We start from the raw sequence: 22,722 nt of genomic DNA, 5'->3' as shown, positions 1-22,722 counted from the left end.
TTGGACACCTTAATACCTATAAATCTTAACTTTAATATTTTTCATAATATGCAATATATTTTTGGTCATTTCGCGAGTGGAAACTTAAAAACACATTGTTTACACTGACTTTCGGGCACTATTTTTTTAAGAAACTTATAAACATTAAGCCGTATGAACTACAACTATTTAGTTACTCTGATAGTAAACGCAGAAAAAATAAAATGTTTCACGCAGCATGCAACGGCACTTTTTGGTAATAGTATATTTAATATGGCTCCTCGACTGTATAATAAACTACCAGCATCATTAGCGGACCAAAACTTAAATATTAACTCTTTTAAAAATAAAATTAAGGAATTTTTAATGACGAAGAAATATTATTCAGTTAAAGAGTATTTAACAGACATGAATCTATAGTCATTAGAATAATTTGATTTAGATATTTCAAATTGACATTTTTAGTAAACAATTTTTATTTTTCACATTTTAATAATATTATGATAGATGGATATTTATGGAATAACTAGCTGACCCGGCAAACGTTGTTTTGCCATATATAAATTGTATTGATCTTTTCCTTGCTAGTTGATAAGAGATGGCGCTAGTTGTATTCATTAGTAACAATCACACTTCTTTTATATTTTGTATAATTCACACTATAGTTTTATAAATTATAGCCTATTTGTTATTCTGGTGTGTAAGCTATATTATTGTAAAGTTTCATCAAAATCTATTCAGTAGATTTTGCGTTAAAGAAGTTCAAACGTACATCCAGACATACAAACTTTCACATTTATAATATTAGTAGGATGTGGTTTTTAAGTTGTATGTTTTCACTGTAAACTTAGAGTAAGATTTGTAAAATATTATTTTTGCATGTCTACCCGGCAGATTATTAGCACCTATGATTGTATTGTAACACCAATGTACCCACTCAATCTATGCGAATAAATGACTTGATTTGATTTGATTTGATATGAAAATGTAAATAATATGCAATTATTTAATTTAATTGAGTGTCATGTAAATGAAATCTAAACAAAGTCTCCGGTGATTATTCATAGTAATCAATGATCTATATAAATAATTTATATCAAAGGTTTTACCGCAACTGCGTTATGGTAAATGCGTATTACGATCTCTTGGGAATTTTAAATCTCTTGGGATTGTAACACCATAAAAAGGCATAAAAATTTAATCATTATCTGTTAACTCATAATGAAACTCAATTTAGCAGTAATATTTTTTATGATAGTAAATGACGAGACGAGCAGGACGTTCAGCTGATGGTAATTGATACGCCATGCCCATAACAATGCAGTGCCTCTCAGGGTTCTTGAGAAACCGAAAAATTCTTAAAGACACTACAATAATTGCGCTCGTCACCTTGAGGCATAAGATGTTATGTCTCATTTGCCTTATTATTAGTTACAGTAGAAATATGTCTACTATGGACATGGATAGATACTATGGACTCCAAAACGGCTATACCGATGGTAGAAAAGCAAGTTCGCTAGTGTTTTGAACACAGACATCTTCGTCATGCTTGGTTACATGTCATTCCTTGTGGTTGCGTTGTGGGGCGAGTCGTTCTCTCCCATAAAATATGGCCGAGGGAAGCCATGAGTCATGCTCGTGACCGGGCGTCACTTGTGGTGGCAGAATGATCCTGTTACCGGAAGCTTTGCTTCATTTTTTGGGATTAAAGTCGCTGATAAAATGCTTGCATAATACCTTTATTTATAATTATAATAATATTTTATTGTTATTGAAATGATTTATAAAACGACGAAGCTGAAAATGTTGATTTAAAAGAAATTTTATTGAATTAGGCGTTAGTTTGCCGAAATCCATAATTATACAAATGATTTAAGTTTGTCTCGTGCCAGATTTTGGCGAGACAACGCGCCCCGAGGATGCCTCGTGTAGAGGCGAAACACGTGTCGAATTGTTTTAAAAACAAATATTGGCGGAATTAACACTAAAGAAAACTTAAATCATTTGTTTGATTTAAAAGAGTGACACTGAGTTTCCCTGCCACTCTTTTTCACTTTGTCCTCAAACTTTACCGAAGTGGTAAATGTAAAAAAACCTACGTTTAAAAAAACCGACTTCAAAAACAGAAAATTATCAAACAACTAAAAATTTAATTTAACACACCTTTACCATTAATATTAATAAAATGCTAATATTTATATGTGCTACCTATTGATAGGTTTTTAAGTCAGTGCCAAGCCAAATTTGATTAATTCATATTTTTTGTCAGCTCAACTGCGATCCCGGAGGAAGGCTGCCAAGATGCTGGTCGCTGTTGTCATCATGTTTGCTGTCTGCTACTTCCCTGTGCATCTACTCTCAGTTCTGAGGTAATATACAAATCCACAACATAGTCAAATCTATCTCCATTCAAGCAAAGGCAACCAATTAAATAGAAGCGCGGTCTCTATGTTTACTAAAGATTTATTTCTTATCCAAAATCTCTAAAACTGACTATTGATAATGAAAAAAAAAACTACGTTTAAAAAAACCGACTTTAAATACTGAAAAGTATAAAATAACTAAAGATTAAATTTCCTCTTATTCAAATATTATACCCTGAATATTAATAAAATACTATCATTTGTATGTGCTACCTACCTAAACCTATGTCGGTATGATTTTGATGCGATGGTGTTTTAAAACTCTTTACTACAATTATAATTTTAATAAATGTATGTAAGCTATACCTACTTAACCTATTTTAATTACTAAATATTTACTGAACGCTTTAAGATGCAATTTTGTAACCCACTTTATTTTAAATAGCCTCTGAGTTCCATTTAAGTGGAAATTCCTTTATGGAAAAATAAATATCTTAAACCATAAACCTCCTCCTTTTCGAAGTCGGTTCAAAAGTAGGATATGGGTTGAATTAATATCTATCTCAATTAAGGAATTTCGAATAGTAAAAGATCAAATTTAATATTAATGCTGATAGTTTTTCTGTCTTTTTTGTTTTTGTTTAATGTACAAATCTAATAAAATCGTAGATTTTCCGAATCAGTACGCTAAAGATTTTATCAAAATAATAACTGAAGGAAGCGAAAAAAAGTATATATTTTTTCATTTTGTGTTTGTCTGTTTGTAAGCGTAGTTAATCTACATAATATATACGAAATTTCAGCTGCATTGCGTATACCTATCCAAAAATTTTACCTCGCACAGGAAGTCAATTCCAGAAATTCTGGAATAACTTGCCGGCTTCCGTATTGCCAAATCAATCTTCCTACTGGTCAGGTTAGGGAAAAAGTTTCTTCATATTATAATATAATTCAAATATCAAGGTTTTTTTTCAGTGTTGTTTTACATTTAATTACAATATATTATATGTGCCGATTTGTTCGATGGTATTTTGCCATATTGTTGTAGTGAAATGGTCCTGGTGCTTCAGAAATTTTGGGATTTCTGATTTTAAAAAACGCAGCTAGTAGTTTTGGCAGTCCTCTCTTTGATTTTAATCTGACCTGCCTGAAAAAATTCGAGAAGACTGGAACAGGTGTAAATCCAAAGGTGCAAGGTCGGGGCTGTATAAAGGATGCACCAAAACCTCCCAGCTAAAATCTTTTAAATTTTACTGAGTGGCTAAAGAAGGTTTTGGCTTTTTCTGGTCCTATCATGATGTAACAACATGTTAATGCTGGTTAATTTCGTGTAAGACATGTCTTACCACCATTTGTTTGAATCAATTTCTCCCGCTTTCTCTCAATCACAATGAACAATACCCTTCCAACCCCACCATACACATTACCTTAATACAAGTTAATCTAGGTTCTGCCACAGTCTGTCAACCCTTACTGACCTTTGACCATGTGTTGTTTTGGATGTTCTTATCGAACCTGATCCATTTTTCGTCAGTTAGCAATCTTTTTTAAAATGGGTCGGTTTCTTTACGTCGCAATAAAGAATCACAAATCAGTGCACAATTCATTAGGTTTCTTCAAGGTAGTTAGTGTGTCCCCTAATCTTCGTTATTTTTTGTGTTCCTAGCTGTATTCAAATTTCCAATTCATTCAATACCCAGTTCTTCATCTTTATCTTAACTATGTCAATCTTCCTCCAATTTAAAAAAAATGGCGTCCATTTCATACGTAACAAGGCGACTATGTCGAGGTGCATCTTTGACATCATAATTCCAGGACTGAAAACGCCTAAACCAAGTTACATTAGGGCCATAAACGTGACAATATTGTTTGGTGGCTTAGTTTTTTCAAATATTATCTTTTCTGTGTTTTCAAAACCAGCTATAAATATAGTTTTAAGTACAAGCTTATACATACTATACCTATGCGAAAATACTTTTTCCCAGGCTATAATATATGAGTTAGCCCTTTAGACATAAATTTCCAAATTATTATCCTAAGCCTATATTTACAAAGACATATTTCATGCTGTCAAGTGTTCCTAATTGATTAGCTGGTTGTAATGTTGCGGGTGATGTCGTAGTATTAGGCAAATTACGAAGTGTCTATATTTAAACGGTTATTTAATTTGAATTAAATATTCAAATGTTTTTATTCATAAAAACTTATTTTAATTAATTAATGAAAGTGAAAATATAGTAGCACCCTATCAAGAGTATATGTCTCAGACCTGAAAAGATATGATGCTTTAACAATTTGACTTTCTCTCCTAATAAGTCAGTGAGAACATCGATATAATATACGCTAGATAAATATATTCCATTTTATTATGCTTCCAACTGTCCTCAGTTGTTCATATAATCGTAGGCATAAAAATGGCTATACAGACATCTATAAATGCAAATTAACATAACCGCTTAAGCGCAAGCTGATTATTAATGTTGTATAATATAGTATTTTCATTGATTAAAGCGAGTGTTACACTTTTAAATAAAACACTTAAAAAATTAATACGCGTGTAATAGTCACTATATTTACCACCTCCGTGGCAATAAATGGTGCAAAACTTCATAATAAAAACAACCTATGACAAATAATATCTTGACTCATTTCATCTGTGGTCCCCATTAAAACGACATTTGAAAAGGTCTTAAACGCCAGTTAAACTAAAATAATAATAAAAATGTAAATTTTACGCAAAATCTAATTTGAAAACAAATTTAAAATAACACGCGTTTTAAGCTTTTAAAAAGTGTTTTATTTAAATATTATATGATAGTTTATTGAATACTCACAAAAAGTATTACAAAATATACTTTAACTAAATAAGAAATTCTGACCTTATTCATGTAAATTATCTGTTCTACATAAATAGAACATTCCTATACACTGCGGATATCTTCCTAGTTCAATCAAACTATGGAATGTGTTTCCTTTTGGAAACATCTAATGCGATATGACGATACGATATTACATATTTGATCAAGTGTATGGTCTTTGTTTAGAATGTGCCGAAAATTGGAGTAAGAATTCTGTAACAAAGAAACGCGAATGAAGCCAAATCACTAAACGCGAAAAACCTATTCATACTTCTTAGATAATAAATACGTCTAGATAGCCAATGATAGCTGTGAAAACGTCGAAAAAAGAGACTTTAGAACTAACCTCAATTTTAAGGAATTCACGCACACTAACACAAAGTGTTACAAAAATCGCGAGAGTAAGTAGTTGACTCTCGCGCTAAACTAATATACCTGGCCTGTTTTTATCGGTTTCATATTTTTTTTTAATGATATGAGGGACGAGACAAAACAGCTGATGGTAATCGATACGCCCTGCCCATTACAATACAGTGCCGCTCAGGATTCTTGAAAACTCAAAAATTCGGAGCGGCACTACACTTGCGCTCGTCACCTTGGGACATAAAATGTCAAGTCTCATTTGCCCAGTAATGTCACTAGCCACGGCGCCCATCAAACCGAAACACAGTAATGCTTACACATTACTGCTTTACGGAAGAAAAATACCGATAATCTATATATCCATCCTGTGCAAAGGAGCCTCCCACTGGTAAAACAGCAAGAGACTCTATGTAGACGTATTAATTATCTAAGATCTTATTTAAAATATACTACTAACTAGATACACTATCACCTAAACAAAATAAATGATATATAAATCGACCTAGGCCTTTTACAATATAGCCAGATATAACTTCAGTCAGCAACATAGCTGTCTCATAAGTTTTGGGGTCAGACATATAATAATGATACTATTGCCTTGTTTCGACATTAGCAGTTCGCTATAGGTTATTTAACCACTACTATTTACTCAATTTATTTATTGATGGAGACAAGAGCGTATTAAATTACTCCAAATAAATAAATATGCGAGTCGATTAATTCAAAAGAAATATTTTAAATTACTCACAGAAATATTGGGTGCTTCCAGGGTTTAAAAAAGATATTTTATGCGCAAACAGTTATTTTACATCTCAAATATATTTTTGAAGAAAAACTTTTATATAAGTTATTATGTATATTTATAAGTTTAGGTATTTTTTAGTATACAGTTTTTGTTATGGAAATATAAACAGTTTCGAGAATTATTATTTATTTTAAAAAGTATGTATTTTTGAATTAGTACCCATACTATACTTTAGAGTTATACTTATATTATATTTAAAGCAGTTCTTTCCACGGATTTTTGCGGGATTAATTAGTTAAGATTTTCTCTCACCAGAAAAAAATATTGGTTAGTTTCTTTTTTATGTAAAATAAATGAAAACAAGAAGAGGATCCAATTGATCCAAAATATTATCAAGCATCAAAGCCCATAACAGTGTCGTAACAATAAAAAACGACCTAAGGTATAATAAATATAACATAACTACAATAACATTCCAAAGGCATCCTTCCTAAAAAACCAATGCACGTCCCTGCCTAGGTGACGAATATAAGCACGTTTTGCTAAGAATTTTAGGTTTTGAAGGATACTGAGCTGCACTGCACTATTCTGAGCAGGTTATCACGTGAACGTCTTATATTTTGACATGAGTGGATGACCCATTGCATGACCCAGCAACCAACCAAAGCGCAGGTCCGGACATGGAGTATTGCTGTCATCTCTGGTCTGGCGCACCCCAGTATCAGCTCGATCCATTTGACCGTGTGCAACGTAGAGCAGCTCGAATTGTCGGGGACCCAGTGCTCTGTGAACGGCTGGATCACTTGGCGTTGCGTAGAGAAGTCGCTTCATTGTGTGTCTTCTACCGCATTTATCACGGGGAGTGTTCCGAAGAGCTGTTTAACCTGATTCCAGCCGCCGCATTCCACCTTCGCACGACACGCCACAAGGTAGGATATCATCCTCACCATCTAGATGTGTGGCGCTCCTCCACAGTGCGGTTTTCAAGGAGCTTTCTTCGACGTACTACAAAGCTGTGGAATGAGCTTCCTTGTGCGGTGTTTCCGGGACGATACGACATGGGTACCTTAAAAAAAAAGCGCGTACACCTTCCTTAAAGGCCGGCAACGCTCCTGTGATTCCTCTGGTGTTGCAATAGAGATTGTGGGCGGCGCTGATCACTTAACAACAGGTGACCCGTACGCTCGTTAGTCCTCCTATTTCATAAAAAAAAACTCAGAATAAATTAATTATTATAGATTCTTTACAGATATTTGCTGGACATGGAACAGACTGACGTCATCACCTTTCTCGCCCTTATCTCACACGTCATGATTTACGCAAACTCCGCTATCAATCCGCTGATTTACAACTTTATGAGTGGTATGTTAATGGTGAAATCTCCTAAATGGTTTTATTTTGTATGTTCGCTTAACTAATCTGTCATGGAAGCTTGTTGATATCGTGAATATTAAGATCGACTAAATTGCCAGTAGATAGCAATACAGTAGTAAGTCGTTTAGCATTTTTTCGACTGATATTTGTTTTTTTCATAGAAAAGGCGGACAAACGAGCGTACGGGTCACCTGGTTTTAAGTGATCACCGCCGTCCACATTCTCTTGCAACACTAGAGGAATTTTAATAATTTAAATAAAGGAATCGTTGCCGGCCTTTAAGGAAGGTGTACGAGCTTTTTTTGAAGGTACCCATGTTGTATCGTCCCGGGAACACCGCACAAGGAAGCTCATTCCACAGCTTTGTAGTACGTGAAAGAAAGCTCCTTGAAAACCGCACTGTGGAGGAACGCCACACATCCAGATTGTGGGGATGATATCCTAATTTGTGGCGTGATAAACACGGTAGAGAACCCACAAAGCGACGTCTCTACGCAACGCCAAGTGAACCAGTTGTTCACATAGCACTGGGTCCCCGACAATTCGAGCTCTGAGTTGCACGCGGTCAAATAGATCGAGTTGATACTGGGGTGCGCCAGATATTAATTTATATTAGTTTATACTGTAATTAAATTCTATGACATATTTATAAGATCTCCGTATAGTCTCTGAAAAAATCATGAAATTTGCTGTTTTAATGTAATACTCGTAATATGTAATACTAAACTCACTCAAGTGGACCCGACAGACGTTGTTCTGTTATAAAAAAACTCTTGCGGATGGAATTTCTTTAAATCCGTTCTTAGTTGATCTCTACTCGGCGAAAGGAATATTTCTACAAAATTTCTAGTCTCTACGCCTTATGGGTGACTATTTACGTGGAAATCTCTTATACATATAGTAGTATATTTATAGTCTGTATATAAATAGAGTAGTATATTTATAGCCTGGCCATAAATATTGATAAAACTCAAAAACTTCAAATTTTTTGACTATTCTAATTACGAACGCGTTTGTTATGTGTAATGATATCCCGTCATTTCCCATATTTTTTCGAGGTTAAAATAAAATCACAATAATGATATGTGGATAATTAAAGAAAACAGAATTACAATTATGGTTTCCTCACACAAAATGGGTATGGATCTTCCAAAAATATTAGAGAGTTGCCAAAAACTATAATGCATAAAAATTTAAATTATGGCTAAAAGATAAATGCTTCTATAGTTTAAAAGAATTATAAAGTCATAGATGCTATAATAAAAAAGTAATAATTTGAGTGTGGTAGGTAAAAATATATTAAATTTAATATTGACAATCAAATATTTGTATGCCAATTTATTGCAAAAATGTGCCCTACAACTACATTTTTTTAAGAACTATGCTACCACGATTCGTAAAATTACGTAATTAAAATAAAAATAATTTTCAACTTTTTATGCTGCGGCCACGTGTAAAGCGATGAGGCAAATATTTTCAATGTCGTGACACATCTCAACAAGTTATTCGCTATGATATCATTTATAAAGTTTGGAGTTACTTTTATCCACTTATTTGGATATTATTTAATTTAATTTATAAATAGACAGCTTTTAATTTATAAATATAGGTCAGTAATTTCACTAGATACTCGCGTCATACATAAGATTCTTAATTTCACATATTCGGAAAAGTTGACGAATTCTATGATCACCTGGTACCAAAACACTGTATAATGCTTCCTATCTCATTTTCTCCCACGAAATCTTATGAATTCTGTCTCTTTTTACCGTCTCGCTTTTTCGTTTCATCGACTTTCAAATCAGAACATTGCTAAATAAGTTTTCACTTCAGTAAGAAAAAATTTGTGTGTATAAAAGTGAATCTAAAAAATAGCAAATGGTCAATTGAATATAATATCTAATAAGAAGGTTAGAACCAAACATTTAGGCAAAATTCCGGAACGAATAGTCATAGTTCCATCCAACGTTCGGTTTGCTTGATTGCACCTCAAGGAAAAACCTTTTTCCTTTTATCGCATGAAGTAGCGGACACAAAAACTGCATTATTAAGTAACTACACACTTCCAAATGAATATAAATTACGTAAAAATCAAACTACAGATAATGCCCTATTAAACGCGGTAGAGTGGTTCCGCGTTATAAGCACAACGTGCTAAAGGTGCATTTGCATATACGCGTTTTTACGATATCGTAATTCGTAATAATAATTATTAATCACAAGTCGTAACAAGTATTTCAAATTTTTGGCTAGTTTTACTATTTTATTGAGGTTTTAAATACATTACTTTAATAAAGTATTTTTTTATGAAAATAAGGGACGAGACGAGCAGGACGTTCAGCTGACGGTAATTGATGCACCCTGCTCATACAATGCAGTGCCGCTCAGGATTCTTGAAAAACCCCAAAAATTCTGAGTGGCACTACAACTGCGCTCGTCACCTACCTTGAGACATAATATGTTAAGTCTCATTTGCCCAGTAATTTCACTATCTACGGCGCCCTTCAGACCGAAACACAGTAATGCTTAAACATGACTGCGTCACGGCAGAAATAGGCGCCGTTGTGGTACCCATAATCTAGCCGGCATCGTGTTCAAAGGAGCTTCCCACTGGTATTTTACTTTGTAATAATACAATTGACACACGCAATGGTACGCGATGCTAATTATGTACAGTACAAATCATTGTAAATTTCACTATACAGATATGTACATACATATTTCTTTACAGTGTAATAGTGAATTTGCCATGAGGCAACCCCGAGTTACATGGGTCCATGTTATACGGAGGATTATAACTGTATTTCGATTTATTTAAATGATTATGTTAAGACATGTTCATAAATATTAGTAAAACTAATCAATTCATTTGTATGCAGTTTAGGTAACCTTGATCAGTAAAATAATCGAATTAATATTTTTGCTACATTCTTAATTAAAATAATGAATGAAATAAAATCGCATGATTTTGAAAATTTTAGGCTATTACAAAAAATCTTTTTCTGTATTTTTCTTAGGTGAAAACTTCTTTAGCGGCGTTGAGCACTTTTCTTGGGATGGTTATAAAACGTTAAAAAAGCATAAAAGGATAATTTTTTCAAAAAAGAATTATATTTGATGCCATATCTTATATACTAGATACTACTGCCACTTCGGAAACAAATGGCTCTCTGAGAGAGAAGAAGCGGTGTAAACTGTCGTCGGAACACGTGGCCTGATCAAAAATTCGTAAGACATTCGTTGAAATTATGGATGAAAAATTTATACTTCTTACTAATGACTAATTATAGTTCGGCTATTTTAACTTAACTTTCACTTCTGCCGGCACTCCCGGAGTGCAACGCATATTTTTTGTAGAGTGTTTTGCATCCTCATACCTACTCTTTTTGCTGTAACAAGCTGAGTTTGAATTACTTAGTCTATTTTAAAAGATTATTAAGGGGCAAAAATATTTCGTAAGGAAGTTGTCACAATAAACAATATTGTTAACGGAGTTCGGCTGGTACTAAACATCTTCTTGAGACCCTGACTGCACAAAAAGAGACTGGTGGGCATTTAAATTTGCAGTATCTTTCCGTTGCTTTGCTGCACCAATAATGTTCCCAAGAAAAATATTCAATGGCAAAAGATAATATAAACGATAGGAAGGTACTATAAAATATAACAGGGTGTAACAAAAGTTAATGTTAAGTAATCCGACAAGATATTTTTTTCAGAATATTTTCTGAATTCTTCATTGATTTTTTTTTGTGTCTGTTAACTAACCCTTATTTTCCAATTCTACTTAAAGTTTTCCTATTCACTAACTAAATTGTATTCAATGTCATCTTTTACTTTAATGAAGTTTAAGTGTCACTAGTTTTTTTTATAGCGAAAATAAGATCAAGCCATGTAGAAATACCTGTTAAGAAATAACAGTCAGAAAACATGCAGTCGATACATAGATAGATGGGCAGCGGCTATCTAAAGCAAAGTAGAAGGCCTGGATTTGCTGTCATCCCTGGCCTGGCGCACTCCAGTATCAGTATTCAGTATCCACCAATTTTCGAGCTATGACCGCGTGCAACACAGATTTGCTCGAATTATCGGGGATTCAGTGCTTAGTCAAGTCAAAGTCAAACAAACTATATTCAATTAGGCTTAAACTGACCGCTTTTAAATAGTCACTATAAATATTTCTTTTAAATTACTGTATTTACCATATGTTCGGAAAAAGTTGAGCTCGTGAGTATAACATACAACAAACTCAACGGCCACTCTTTTCAGTCAAATAGAGTATTTTTCAATGGCTGTAATATACAAAACAAATTAGTTTGCAAGGTGCTGCATCCAATATAACATGAATCGTGTTTAAATATTATAAATTATTTTATAAAAAATAATTAAGAATAAATTGTATAAATATAAATTATCGTATATTGGATGCATCATCAACATTTAGAGCTTGAATTCATTGTATATGTAAGGATGCTTCGTGAACATGATGGTCGATATTATCGTCATAAATAGTAATTGCATGAAACAAATTCAATTATTTAACTCTAACAGGTCGACCTGGTACTACAAGCAGCTCCCGTTCACGAGTTGACGCATGGACTTGTCATCGTTCCCTTTGCAGATATTTGAGAGAAGCGAACAGTGAACGGCTACATCACTTGGCGTTGCGTAGAAACGTTGCTTCATTGTGCGTCTTCTACTAAATTTATCACCTCTTTTTGTTTGACCTAGTTCGTCTCGTCGCATTGACACGGCACGAATTAGGATATCATCCCCACCATCTGGATGTGTGGTGTTCCTCCACAGTACGGTTTTCAAGGAACTTTCTTCCACGTACAACCAAGCTGTGGAATGAGCTTCCTTGTGCGATGTTTCCAGGACGATACGACATGAATTCAAAAATTAAATAAAGCGTGTACCTACCCCTTTTGTAAAAGGCCAACAACGCTACTGTGATTCTTCTAGCAAGTGAATGTGGGTGATGATGATCACTTAATATTAGGTAAATAATTAATCATCATTTGCCCCGTACGCTCGTTTGTCCTCCTCTTCATCCTCCCATTAATCTACAAATCCAACAGGTTCACAGCAGCGCAAGGAGCCGAATTTATGAAGAAACTTGTGAATCTAGCAAAATGATTGAATTTGCCATTTACGAAGCTAAAATTTTTGGGATTGTTTTTTTCTTTTATAAAAGTTATTAAAAGTAGGTGGGAGCTCCTTTGCACAGGATGCCGGCTAGATTATGGATACCACAATGGCACAATATATTTCGGTCTGAAGCGCGCCGTTGCTAGTGAAATTACTGGGCAAATGAGACTTAACATCTTATATCTCAGTTGTAGTGCCGGTCAGAATTTTTGGGTTTTTCAAGAATCCTGGGCGGCACTGCATTGTAAGGGGCATTACGTACGGGCAACTTCCTGCTTGTCTTTCATTTATGTTGCCTTACGGATTGGTGGTAAAAATTTGAGTTGAAACAATTTTATTTCTATTCAGGTAAATACCGGAGAGAGTTTCGCCGGGCGTTCTGTTGCGCTCCAACATCTCACACGGACAGTCAGACGACGATGACTCGGCTCACCTCGAGGAAGAAGGACTCTTATAGAGCTCACCTCTGCAGACAGCAGCATTACCCAAATATGTGCAACAAGTGCTTGATAACTCACGGCTATCGGAACTATATTATTTAGACCAGCTGACGCCCGCGACTTCGTCCACGTAGATAAAGGGTTTATAAAAATAATTAGCAAGTTTGGAATTGAAGATTATCTCATGTCCTATTTCGAGGAAGATTGCTATGACCTATCAAACCTTCTATTGGTATGGTTATAGCTCAGCGACGTGTATTTCTGTTTTTCACAAATCTCGCGGGAACCATAGGTTTATCCGGGATAAAATGTGCTGTCCCAAGCTCCGGTCTATTGCTGTACCAAATTTCATCAAAACATTTATCAGATTTACTAGCTTACCCGCACATCATTCACTTGAATTTATTGATGTGATGCAATTTGTGTTATAGTAAATAGTAATTGTAAAGTAAACGTAATTAACAAATAAAAAACCACTTTGAATCATTGAATATAAATATAAATAACTAGACTTACTGACTTACAATTGCCAATTAAAAGTTCGGTCAATTGGACAGTTTTTTCTGAATACTTTGTCATTGCGTGGCGTTGTATTCAAAGCGCGGTCAAAGCACAACTGAAAGTGAGAAAGATTTTGAGCGTGATCATGAGTTTAGTTGTTTAATGTACGTCAATGCATTGAATACATAATTTAAAATCCATTCTTCAACGAAATTCTGAGATAAGTCACCAGAAACATACGAAAACCAGGCCAACCATGTATTTTACACTGTGTCTCGATTAAGAGAAACGTATACAAAATAAAAATGGCAAAGGATCAATGGAATTCAACAAATAATATCAAATATACGATGTACAAAAAATTCCGTATCTAAGGCACCTTTAGATGCGGAATTTTGGATACCTTTTGAAGTTTTGGCGTGATAACACTTCAAAGAAAAGTTGTTTTATACTTTATGTATAGCATATTGATTGAAATAGATAAGATAGCGTAGAACTTTAAGCCCGTATGCGGTCAGTTGTTTTAGACAAAACATACACCACCTATTTAATTTTATCATGTTGTAATTATACTATTATTTCGATTCAAGGCCTTGCAATTTTACTAGTGGCTAGGATTTTTCTGCCGTGCAGCAGAAATCTGCAAACGTTACTTACGTATTTTAGTTTAAAGGCCGCCGTAGCTATTGGAACGTAAATCAACTCTCGTCTCGAGTCGAAGTTGCTTTAGACTTAGCGGAATCGACACTAAAGATCAACATTTATAAAATTTTAAGCCATTTACCATTGAAGCACAACGCGATAAGAACACTTTGAACTAAGCGTGTGAATGATTTTACAGATTCAATTTGGATTTCACCAACAAAAACTAAACGCAGTTAATCCTAAACGCATTTAAATGCTGACCACCGAATTTTGGATGTTCAACATATTTGATCGTGTTCAAGAGCTGTCACTGTCGTTATTGCTAGATAGATAGATACATTGACATTTAACATTTTTGATTTTTTTGTAAGCATAATGATGGCAGTCTTGACAGGTATTTGATACATTCTATTGTTCATGACATGTCAACTCAGTTTATGTCAACACGTTCAAAAGGTATTGGTGAAATAGCTTTGTGCTTAGTCGAGATCAAGACTGGCGTTTTAGCTCGCTTACGTAAAACTGAGTTTTATTTTTGTTGCACAGTTTGAAGTGTCATTGGTGAAATCGCGGCAAAAAAGTGAAAAGTTGTTTTATTCTTTATGAATAAAATGTTGGTATAGATAAGATATAGTAGAACTTATGTAGTCAGTTGATTTAGACAATTCTTACACCACCTATTTAATTTTACTATTATGATTCGAGGTCGATTTCTCAATACAAATGCAATTTTACTAGTGGCTTGGATTTTTCTGCCGTGTAGCAGAAATCTGCAAACGTTATTTACGTATTTTAGTTTAAAGGCCGCCGTAGCTATTGGAACGTAAATCAACTCTCGTCTCGAGTCGAAGTTGTTTTGTACTTAGCGGAATCGACACTAAAGATCAACATTTATAAAATTTTAAGCCCCGATTTTACCATTGAAGCACAACGCGATAAGAACACTTTGAACTAAGCGTGTGAATGATTTTACAGATTCAATTTGGATTTTACAAACAAAAACTAAACGCAGTTAAATGCTGACTTGTAAACTCAGTTTATGTCAACACGTTCAAAAGGTATTGGTGAAATCGCTTTTGTGCTTAATCGAGATCAAGACTGGCGTTTGAACTCGCTTACGTAAAACTGAGTTTTATTGAACTCAGTTTGAAGTGTCATTGGTGAAATCGCGGCAAAATAGCGATTTTAGCAAAATAACGCCAAATTCTTTTAATTTTAGTCAACTATTCGATTTGATGTTAGTTTAGATTGCGAACCTTAGAATCATTTATTTAAAACGTGTTTTCGTATCATTTATTTCTCTGTAAATATTAACTCATAGTTGGTTTAAGAGATGTAACGATTATATTAAGTTTATATGTTAATATTTTAAGGCTAATTTGGTTAAGGTTATCAATACTCTGCAGTGGTTATAAAATAAATATTTTTACCTCGATTTATCTCTGTTGATTTATTTATCTCTATCGATTTCGATCTTGATCATTTCATAAAGAATAATTCTTAAATAAAATGTTTAGAAAATCTGAAAGTGCATGCCTCATAATCTCATTTTCTACAATATTTTAAGATAAGGAAAAAATACTTTAAAAACTATAATAAATTGAATGGTGTTTTTGAAGACGGTTGTTTGTTTTTGTATTTTTTTGTTGTTTTTATTTTAAGTGAATCAGAAGTACACTAACTAATAATTTGTCTAAATATGTGTAGATCTACTAAATATTTCAATGCAGCAACGAACGTAAGCAAATGTAATTTTATAACAGACAGAAATTTTGCCACAGATCACACCCTTACTGTAACCACCATAGTCCTATTAATTATAATATTTGATTGCGACAATTACTTGACTACAACGATTATATGGTAGGTGACTCAAATATTCGGCGTAGTATCGTTAATTCGCTCCAAAAAACGGAAGAGTTCCGATACTTTGTCAAATTACAATGAGATCACACGGTAAGCATCAGCTTTCAAATAAAAAAAGTATTATCAAAATTGGTTCACCCAGTTGAAAGTTCTGAGGTTACAAACATAACGAATTGAGAGCCTCCTCCTTTTTTGAAGTCGTTTAATTATACTTAAACAACAGGGAATTGAACGCTCATATTAATTGTAATCCATAAACGGACGCGGATACATACGCGGAGATCCAGAAAAGATTGTGCCATCAAAAACATAGCTTGTGAAAAAGTCTCAAAAAAAATACCAAGTCTGTCAATTTATTTAGTCCCTACTTAAGGGTTCTTCTGTATTAACATAATTAGTTAACCTGTGGCTAACACACATTATTTTAGTATATGTATTTTATCATATGTATATACTACACAAACAATTATTTAAATATTTTATTTCATATTTATATACCTATTAAAACACAACACAATCAGGCATTACACTAAAACATAGAAAATTCAGACATTCATTACACTCATACAAAATAATTATAGTATTTATTATTTTCTGACAGAGTCGCGGTATACGCGTAGTATGCGTACCGCGACTAAATATGCGGGTAGACAAAAATATTTCTGGTCACATGATCTGAACTAAATACTTGAAGGTCATTCAATTTATTCCATTGAAGAATAAGCTCACGGATCTCATAATTGTTATTTCTTATAAACAATCTTGTTCAATTATTTCTCTATTATTGTATTTTGTATTGTGTGATTATTTTAGTATATAGTATCAGTGTTTGTGTAAGTTCTTTATAATTTATATTTTATGTACTACTTCTTAAAATGGCGTATTATAAATAGTGAAATGGTGTTGATGTTTTTCTGACAAAGGTACTGTACCCAAACTATTATATTCACACCCCATACGCTAAAAACCTAACAACATCATATAGTGACAATATCAATGTTGAATATTTTGGGCAGACAGGACCAGGAGAAATGGAATGGAAAAATTATCACTCATTGGTATCCAAGAGGTTGCACATGGAGCCAGAGGAGACCTCGAACAAGATGGGATGAACTCAAAGTCACAGCGGGCCCGAACTGGAGAAGAGTGACAGACGACAGACTCCAATGGAAAGAGCTAAAGGAGGCCTTTGTCAAGCGGCACATCGAGTTTTATTATTTATTTATTTAAAACATCACAAAATCCACAGAACTTAAATAAGGTTATAATAATACTATTTTGTAGAACTTACATCTAATAACGGATTTACAATATTTATAATAAGACATGATATTTGTGCGTGTGGGGTTTGGTGAGAGTCAGTACCGTTGAATTGTTTATTATTGTTGCATAGAGTGGGACAGATTACCGAATTTTCATAATAATAAGTCACACTGACTCAGCGGGACTTGGAATACAGACGTGTGTCTAGTGCGAACTGACGGCACTCGTAATTGTATGAATAGTTCAGTTAGCTCTGTACTGTCGATCCTACCATGAACTATGTTATGAAGGAAAGAGAGATCCAGAACGTTGCGCCTGTCCTCAAGTGTCATCATTTTATGAAACCTGCAAGATTCGGGGTAGTCCACATAATTGTGTTGTGCGCGATAGTTCAAATGTTTTAAAAATTTTGCTTGTATGTTTTCAATTTCTTGGACATGTGTTATGTTCCATATATTACTGCAATATTCAAGAATACCTCTTACGTAAGCATAATATAGTATTTTTATACATTTTATGTCTGAGAAAGGCTTACTGACGCGCAGAATGAATCCCAAATTTTTGTATGACCTGGTGACTATTTCTGACAGGTGTTCATTGAATGTCATTTTAGTGTCCATTAAACCTCCTAGCTCATGGATTAGGTTAGTTTGCTGAATGATCGTGCTATCTATATAATAATTTAAGTTGATGGTGCTTTTCTTTCTGGTGAAAGAAATAAACTTGCATTTGCTTACATTAATTTTTATTTTATTAGTCTTATAGTAATTGCTCAAATTATTTAGGTCAATTTGGACAGTCAGTTGGATTATTAATACGTAAGTAGACTTTTGTGTCGTATGCGTGAGGTATTTTGCGTATTGAAAGCATTTTCCTATATCATACAAGTATGCGGCATATAACAAAGGTGAGAGCGCCGAGCCTTGTGGTACGCCGGAAGGGTTGTCTTTGTAGTCTGAACGATGCCCACCTCCTACTACTGCCTGGCAGCGATTGCGCAGGTAAGATTCTGTCCATCTCAAGAGATCACCGCAAATACCTAGCTACTGTAACTTGCGTAGCAGGATGGTGTGGTATACTCGGTCGAAGGCTTTCTCAAAGTCCGTGTAGATCACGTCTACCTGCGTGCCACCATCCATACCCTGCAATATGTCGTTAGTGAAGATGGTTAGGTTAGTGTTAGTGGATCGACCTTTTATAAATCCATGTTGTTGTGCAGGTATATTGCAATACAACGTTCAATAAAAATGTTGATGAGCAATTTTTTCCATGAGTTTACTAACTGTATTAAGTATTGAGGTCGGACATAACGGATGTCTTCGTAACCTTCACGAGGACATCCGGTGAACAGACATGAAATAGCAATACACGTCGTACACTTGGCGTAAAATAACGCTGGTATTCCATCGCTACCGGCTCCTTTAGTAGTATCAAGGTTTTTGCGTAGTTTCATTATAAAATTTCATCAGTATAAATAGTGTGTAGTGGATCGTGAGCAACAATATTTCCAGGCAAGGATTGATCGTTAGATGAACTATTAAAATTCCTAGAGAAAAAATTGTCTCCTTTTCCGAAGAAAGTTCATCATTTCCATCGAACATCAGCTTAGGGTAGATTCTGTTATTTTTTCTTCTGGATTTAACGTAAGACCAGAGACTTTTACCAGAGATTTTGGGGCATGTCTTTATATTATTTTCTGATGATGTTATAAATGATTTATAGACGCTACGTTGCAGTGATTTAACTCTGGCTCTTAAATAGGAAAAAGTTTCATATTCTAGTTTATTATTATATTTTTTCCAATTAAAATGTGCTTTTGCTTTTTCTTTTATAAGTTTTATTAACTCACGGCTATACCAAACGGGATATTTACTCGTACTAGAGAGAGTTACGTGTGGTACAAATTGTTGCATGGCATTGTTGACTACTGTGTAGAAGTTGTTAACGGCATCCTCTACACTACATAATAAGCAGTGATGGCCAGTCAGTTGATGACAGAAACTCGTTAATTGTATTGTAATTACCTTTTTTAAATAATATACTTTTGCAAACTGCATTTTTCATAGAGGGGATTAATATGTCTACCTTTAATAAGGGACTATCTGATTTATTTACGTTCAAGGAAAAATTTGCAAAAACTAAATCTAGATTATTATTGTTTGTATGTAGTTAAATGGGGATAACCAGTGGGAGGCTCCTTTGTAGAGGATTGCGGCTAGATTATGGTTACGACAACGGCGCCGTAGCTAGTGAAATTACCGGGCAAATGAGACTTAACATCTTATGTCTCAAGGTTACGAGCGCATTTAGTGCCACTCAGAATTTTTGGGTTTTTCAAGAATCCTGAGTGGCACTGCATTGTAATGAGCATATCAATTACCATCAGCTGAACGTCCTGCTCGTCTCGTCCCTTATTTTCAAAAAAAAAAAATAAGAGACATACTCAAACTCAGAATAAAAGGGCTTATTAGAATAGAAAAATGCCCCGGGAATTTATATTTATAAGTATTATAAAATTATTATGTTCTGGATAGCTATTATTATATTTGAATTTATACTGCACTGCTTTTTAAATTATAATGTCTGATTGCAATTAAGTGCCTTCTTTTATAAATATTGGTGATGGAGGAAGAGGGAAAAACAATCAAGGGTTTTATTTCATGGTGATTGATTTTTCCTTTGAACATTGAGTGCCTTATCCTTTGATTTTTAAAACAAAAGCTAACAACCAATTCTTGATATAAATATCAATATTTAATTTCTTTTTAAGACATAAGGGTCCATTTGTAATACATAGCTATATGTCCGTAATAATTTTATTTTAAATTCTTTGATTCAAGTTCAACCTTTGGTGTTGATGTTTAAGAACCGATGAAAATACCAGTCTTTCTTAACTTCCAAGAGGTATGCCAATAATTATGAATGCGTTGCACTAAAACTATTAGAATTTCAAACTTCTATAAGCTGGCACCTTGTAATCTTATTTTTATAAGTCCGATAAAACGTAAAATCTGTGTAATGTCGTCTTTCTTATACATTTGTGGTATAAAGATGTGGTAAAAAGTAAAAGATGGGCGTTCTTCACCCCAAGGTTGCACTCTGGAATCGCTCATATTGCCAATAGCTATAAAATAGAAATATACTTAATTGGCATAACGAGTGACAATAAGGTAACTAATATATCGCAAAACACTTTCTTAACGTCATGAAGCTACATCAGTTCGTAAAAGGGCTTTCACATGGGGAGAAGAACTGATAAGAAACTCCCAGCCCATCTTTGAAATCATATAACTTAGTATAATATCATACACAGGGCATATAGTCCGACGACCGCACAAGATGGACCGACGAGATCGTCGACGTGATTTTGACCCAATGGTAAAGATCACCGGAATAGGCTGGATGAGGGCAACGCAAGAACGATTGTCATGGCGATCTTTGGAGGAGGCCTTTGTTCAGCAGTGGACGCCTCCGGCTGATGATGATGATGATAATATTATACAATTTTAGGTTGCCTGCACACAATTAGACAAGAACCATGCATCTTTATTCTCTATTTAATCTACTATTCTTAGTAGGCTTCTTTATCAAAGCTTTTTTTTATATTTTTTTTTATATGGCATAGGAGGACAAACGAGCGTACGGGTCACCTGGTGTTAAGTGATCACCGCCGCCCACATTCTCTTGCAACACCAGAGGAATCACAAGAGCGTTGCCGGCCTTTAAGGAAGGTGTACGCGCTTTTTTTTTAAGGTACCCATGTCGTATCGTCCCGGAAACACCGCACAAGGAAGCTCACTCCACAGCTTTGTAGTATGAGGGAGAAAGCTCCTTGAAAACCGCACCGTGGAGGACCGCCACACATCCAGATGGTGGGGATGATATCCTAACTTGTGGCGTGTCGTGCGAAGGTGGAATTTAGGCGCTTTAATATATTTCTTGAAATTTTGCTCAGTGAGTCCAAGTATACTGAATACCAACACCAGCTATGAAGGAGCCCTTAACTCTAACTTATGAAACGGCACGCACAGTTTATTCTTACTTCTTGAACTGAATGAATTCAAATCACAATTTTTCTTAAATTCAGCATAATTTTTTTTTCTAACATACTATTTTATATTCATATTCGGCAGCATCTGTGACTTTACATTTTGCTCTTTGCTAGTAATAAGGCTTAGGTTATGGGATTCAAATTCAAATATTTTTATTCATTGAAAGTCAATAACTACCAGCCATTCGAAAAAGTATTCCTCAGACCGGAGAAGAATGGGCGCAAGAATCTCAGCGGGCTTCTTTTTTTTTAAATATGGTAAGAAAGTAATCGTACAATTAAACTTATAGCCTGAGGGTGGTCGCTCCATTCCCAATCTGTGGTATCATAGATTAAGTCATTTATGTTATAGTAACATTTACCACACAAACGTTTTTAAATAATTCTTTTGAATTTCGTATTACATTTGTACATCGCTCCACAAAAGACTTACTAACTCCACTTAGCCGAGTAGTAGACATAAATTAACAATATCTGTCAGTTTTCATCTACTTCTCCCAGGTCGCTTGTATTATATTTACTTTTCCTTTTGTAAGTACTCAGGTTTCAGCACCATACCTTATTACGAGCACAAATCACTGATCGAATGTGGCTTTTTGTTCGGCTCGGATTTTAATTTTTAATGCAACTCTTATTGAAAATATTGTTTATTTGTAATATTTTCTTTTCAACTCGAAGCGTACCCCTCTAGTTTTCCATTGTGAAACACAGACTGATTTTTGATTCCATTATGGGAGACGTTGAAGATGGTCCTCAAATTATAGGAAGAATTTGTGCAACATTAATTAACGAGAATAACGTAAGAATGTCTAAACTATAAGTATAAAGGTAAATGTCGGTGCTACCAACAACAATTGAATGGAGTATTAGATTAATTCTGATACACCCGTGAGGAATCGAGGGAATTCTTTTAATATTATCAATATAAGGAAGTATCCTTATTGACATCAATGTGTCAAGCATTTTTATAGAAAAACTATCGATTTTAATTTTAATGCAACGTCCACTTTTGAGAAGCGTACTCGTAGTCTACATTAGTCTTATTTGCATGATTTCTCGTCTCAAGTAATAGTTAAGCACAAAATATATAAATAATATGTCGATGTCAAGAAAACAATTGTTATAA

General features: G+C 34.3%; 1 protein-coding gene across 2 annotated transcripts in view; it reads left to right on the top strand.

The window, feature by feature from the left end:
* LOC126967651 (orexin/Hypocretin receptor type 1-like) overlaps positions 1-15,855 on the top strand; it is a 105,274-nt gene extending 89,419 nt beyond the window's left edge. For both annotated transcript variants that reach the window (XM_050812227.1, XM_050812228.1), the window contains exons 6-8: positions 2,249-2,348; positions 7,558-7,670; positions 13,179-15,855. In XM_050812227.1, the coding sequence (XP_050668184.1) occupies positions 2,249-2,348; positions 7,558-7,670; positions 13,179-13,372 (407 nt within the window). In that variant the 3' untranslated portion in view covers positions 13,373-15,855. The remainder of the gene's footprint in view (positions 1-2,248; positions 2,349-7,557; positions 7,671-13,178) is intronic.
* The last annotated feature ends 6,867 nt before the right edge of the window (positions 15,856-22,722 follow it).

The sequence above is a fragment of the Leptidea sinapis genome, chromosome 13, assembly GCF_905404315.1.
Source record: "Leptidea sinapis chromosome 13, ilLepSina1.1, whole genome shotgun sequence".
Lineage (NCBI taxonomy): Eukaryota > Metazoa > Arthropoda > Insecta > Lepidoptera > Pieridae > Leptidea > Leptidea sinapis.
This window is presented reverse-complemented; position numbering and strand designations above follow the sequence as displayed.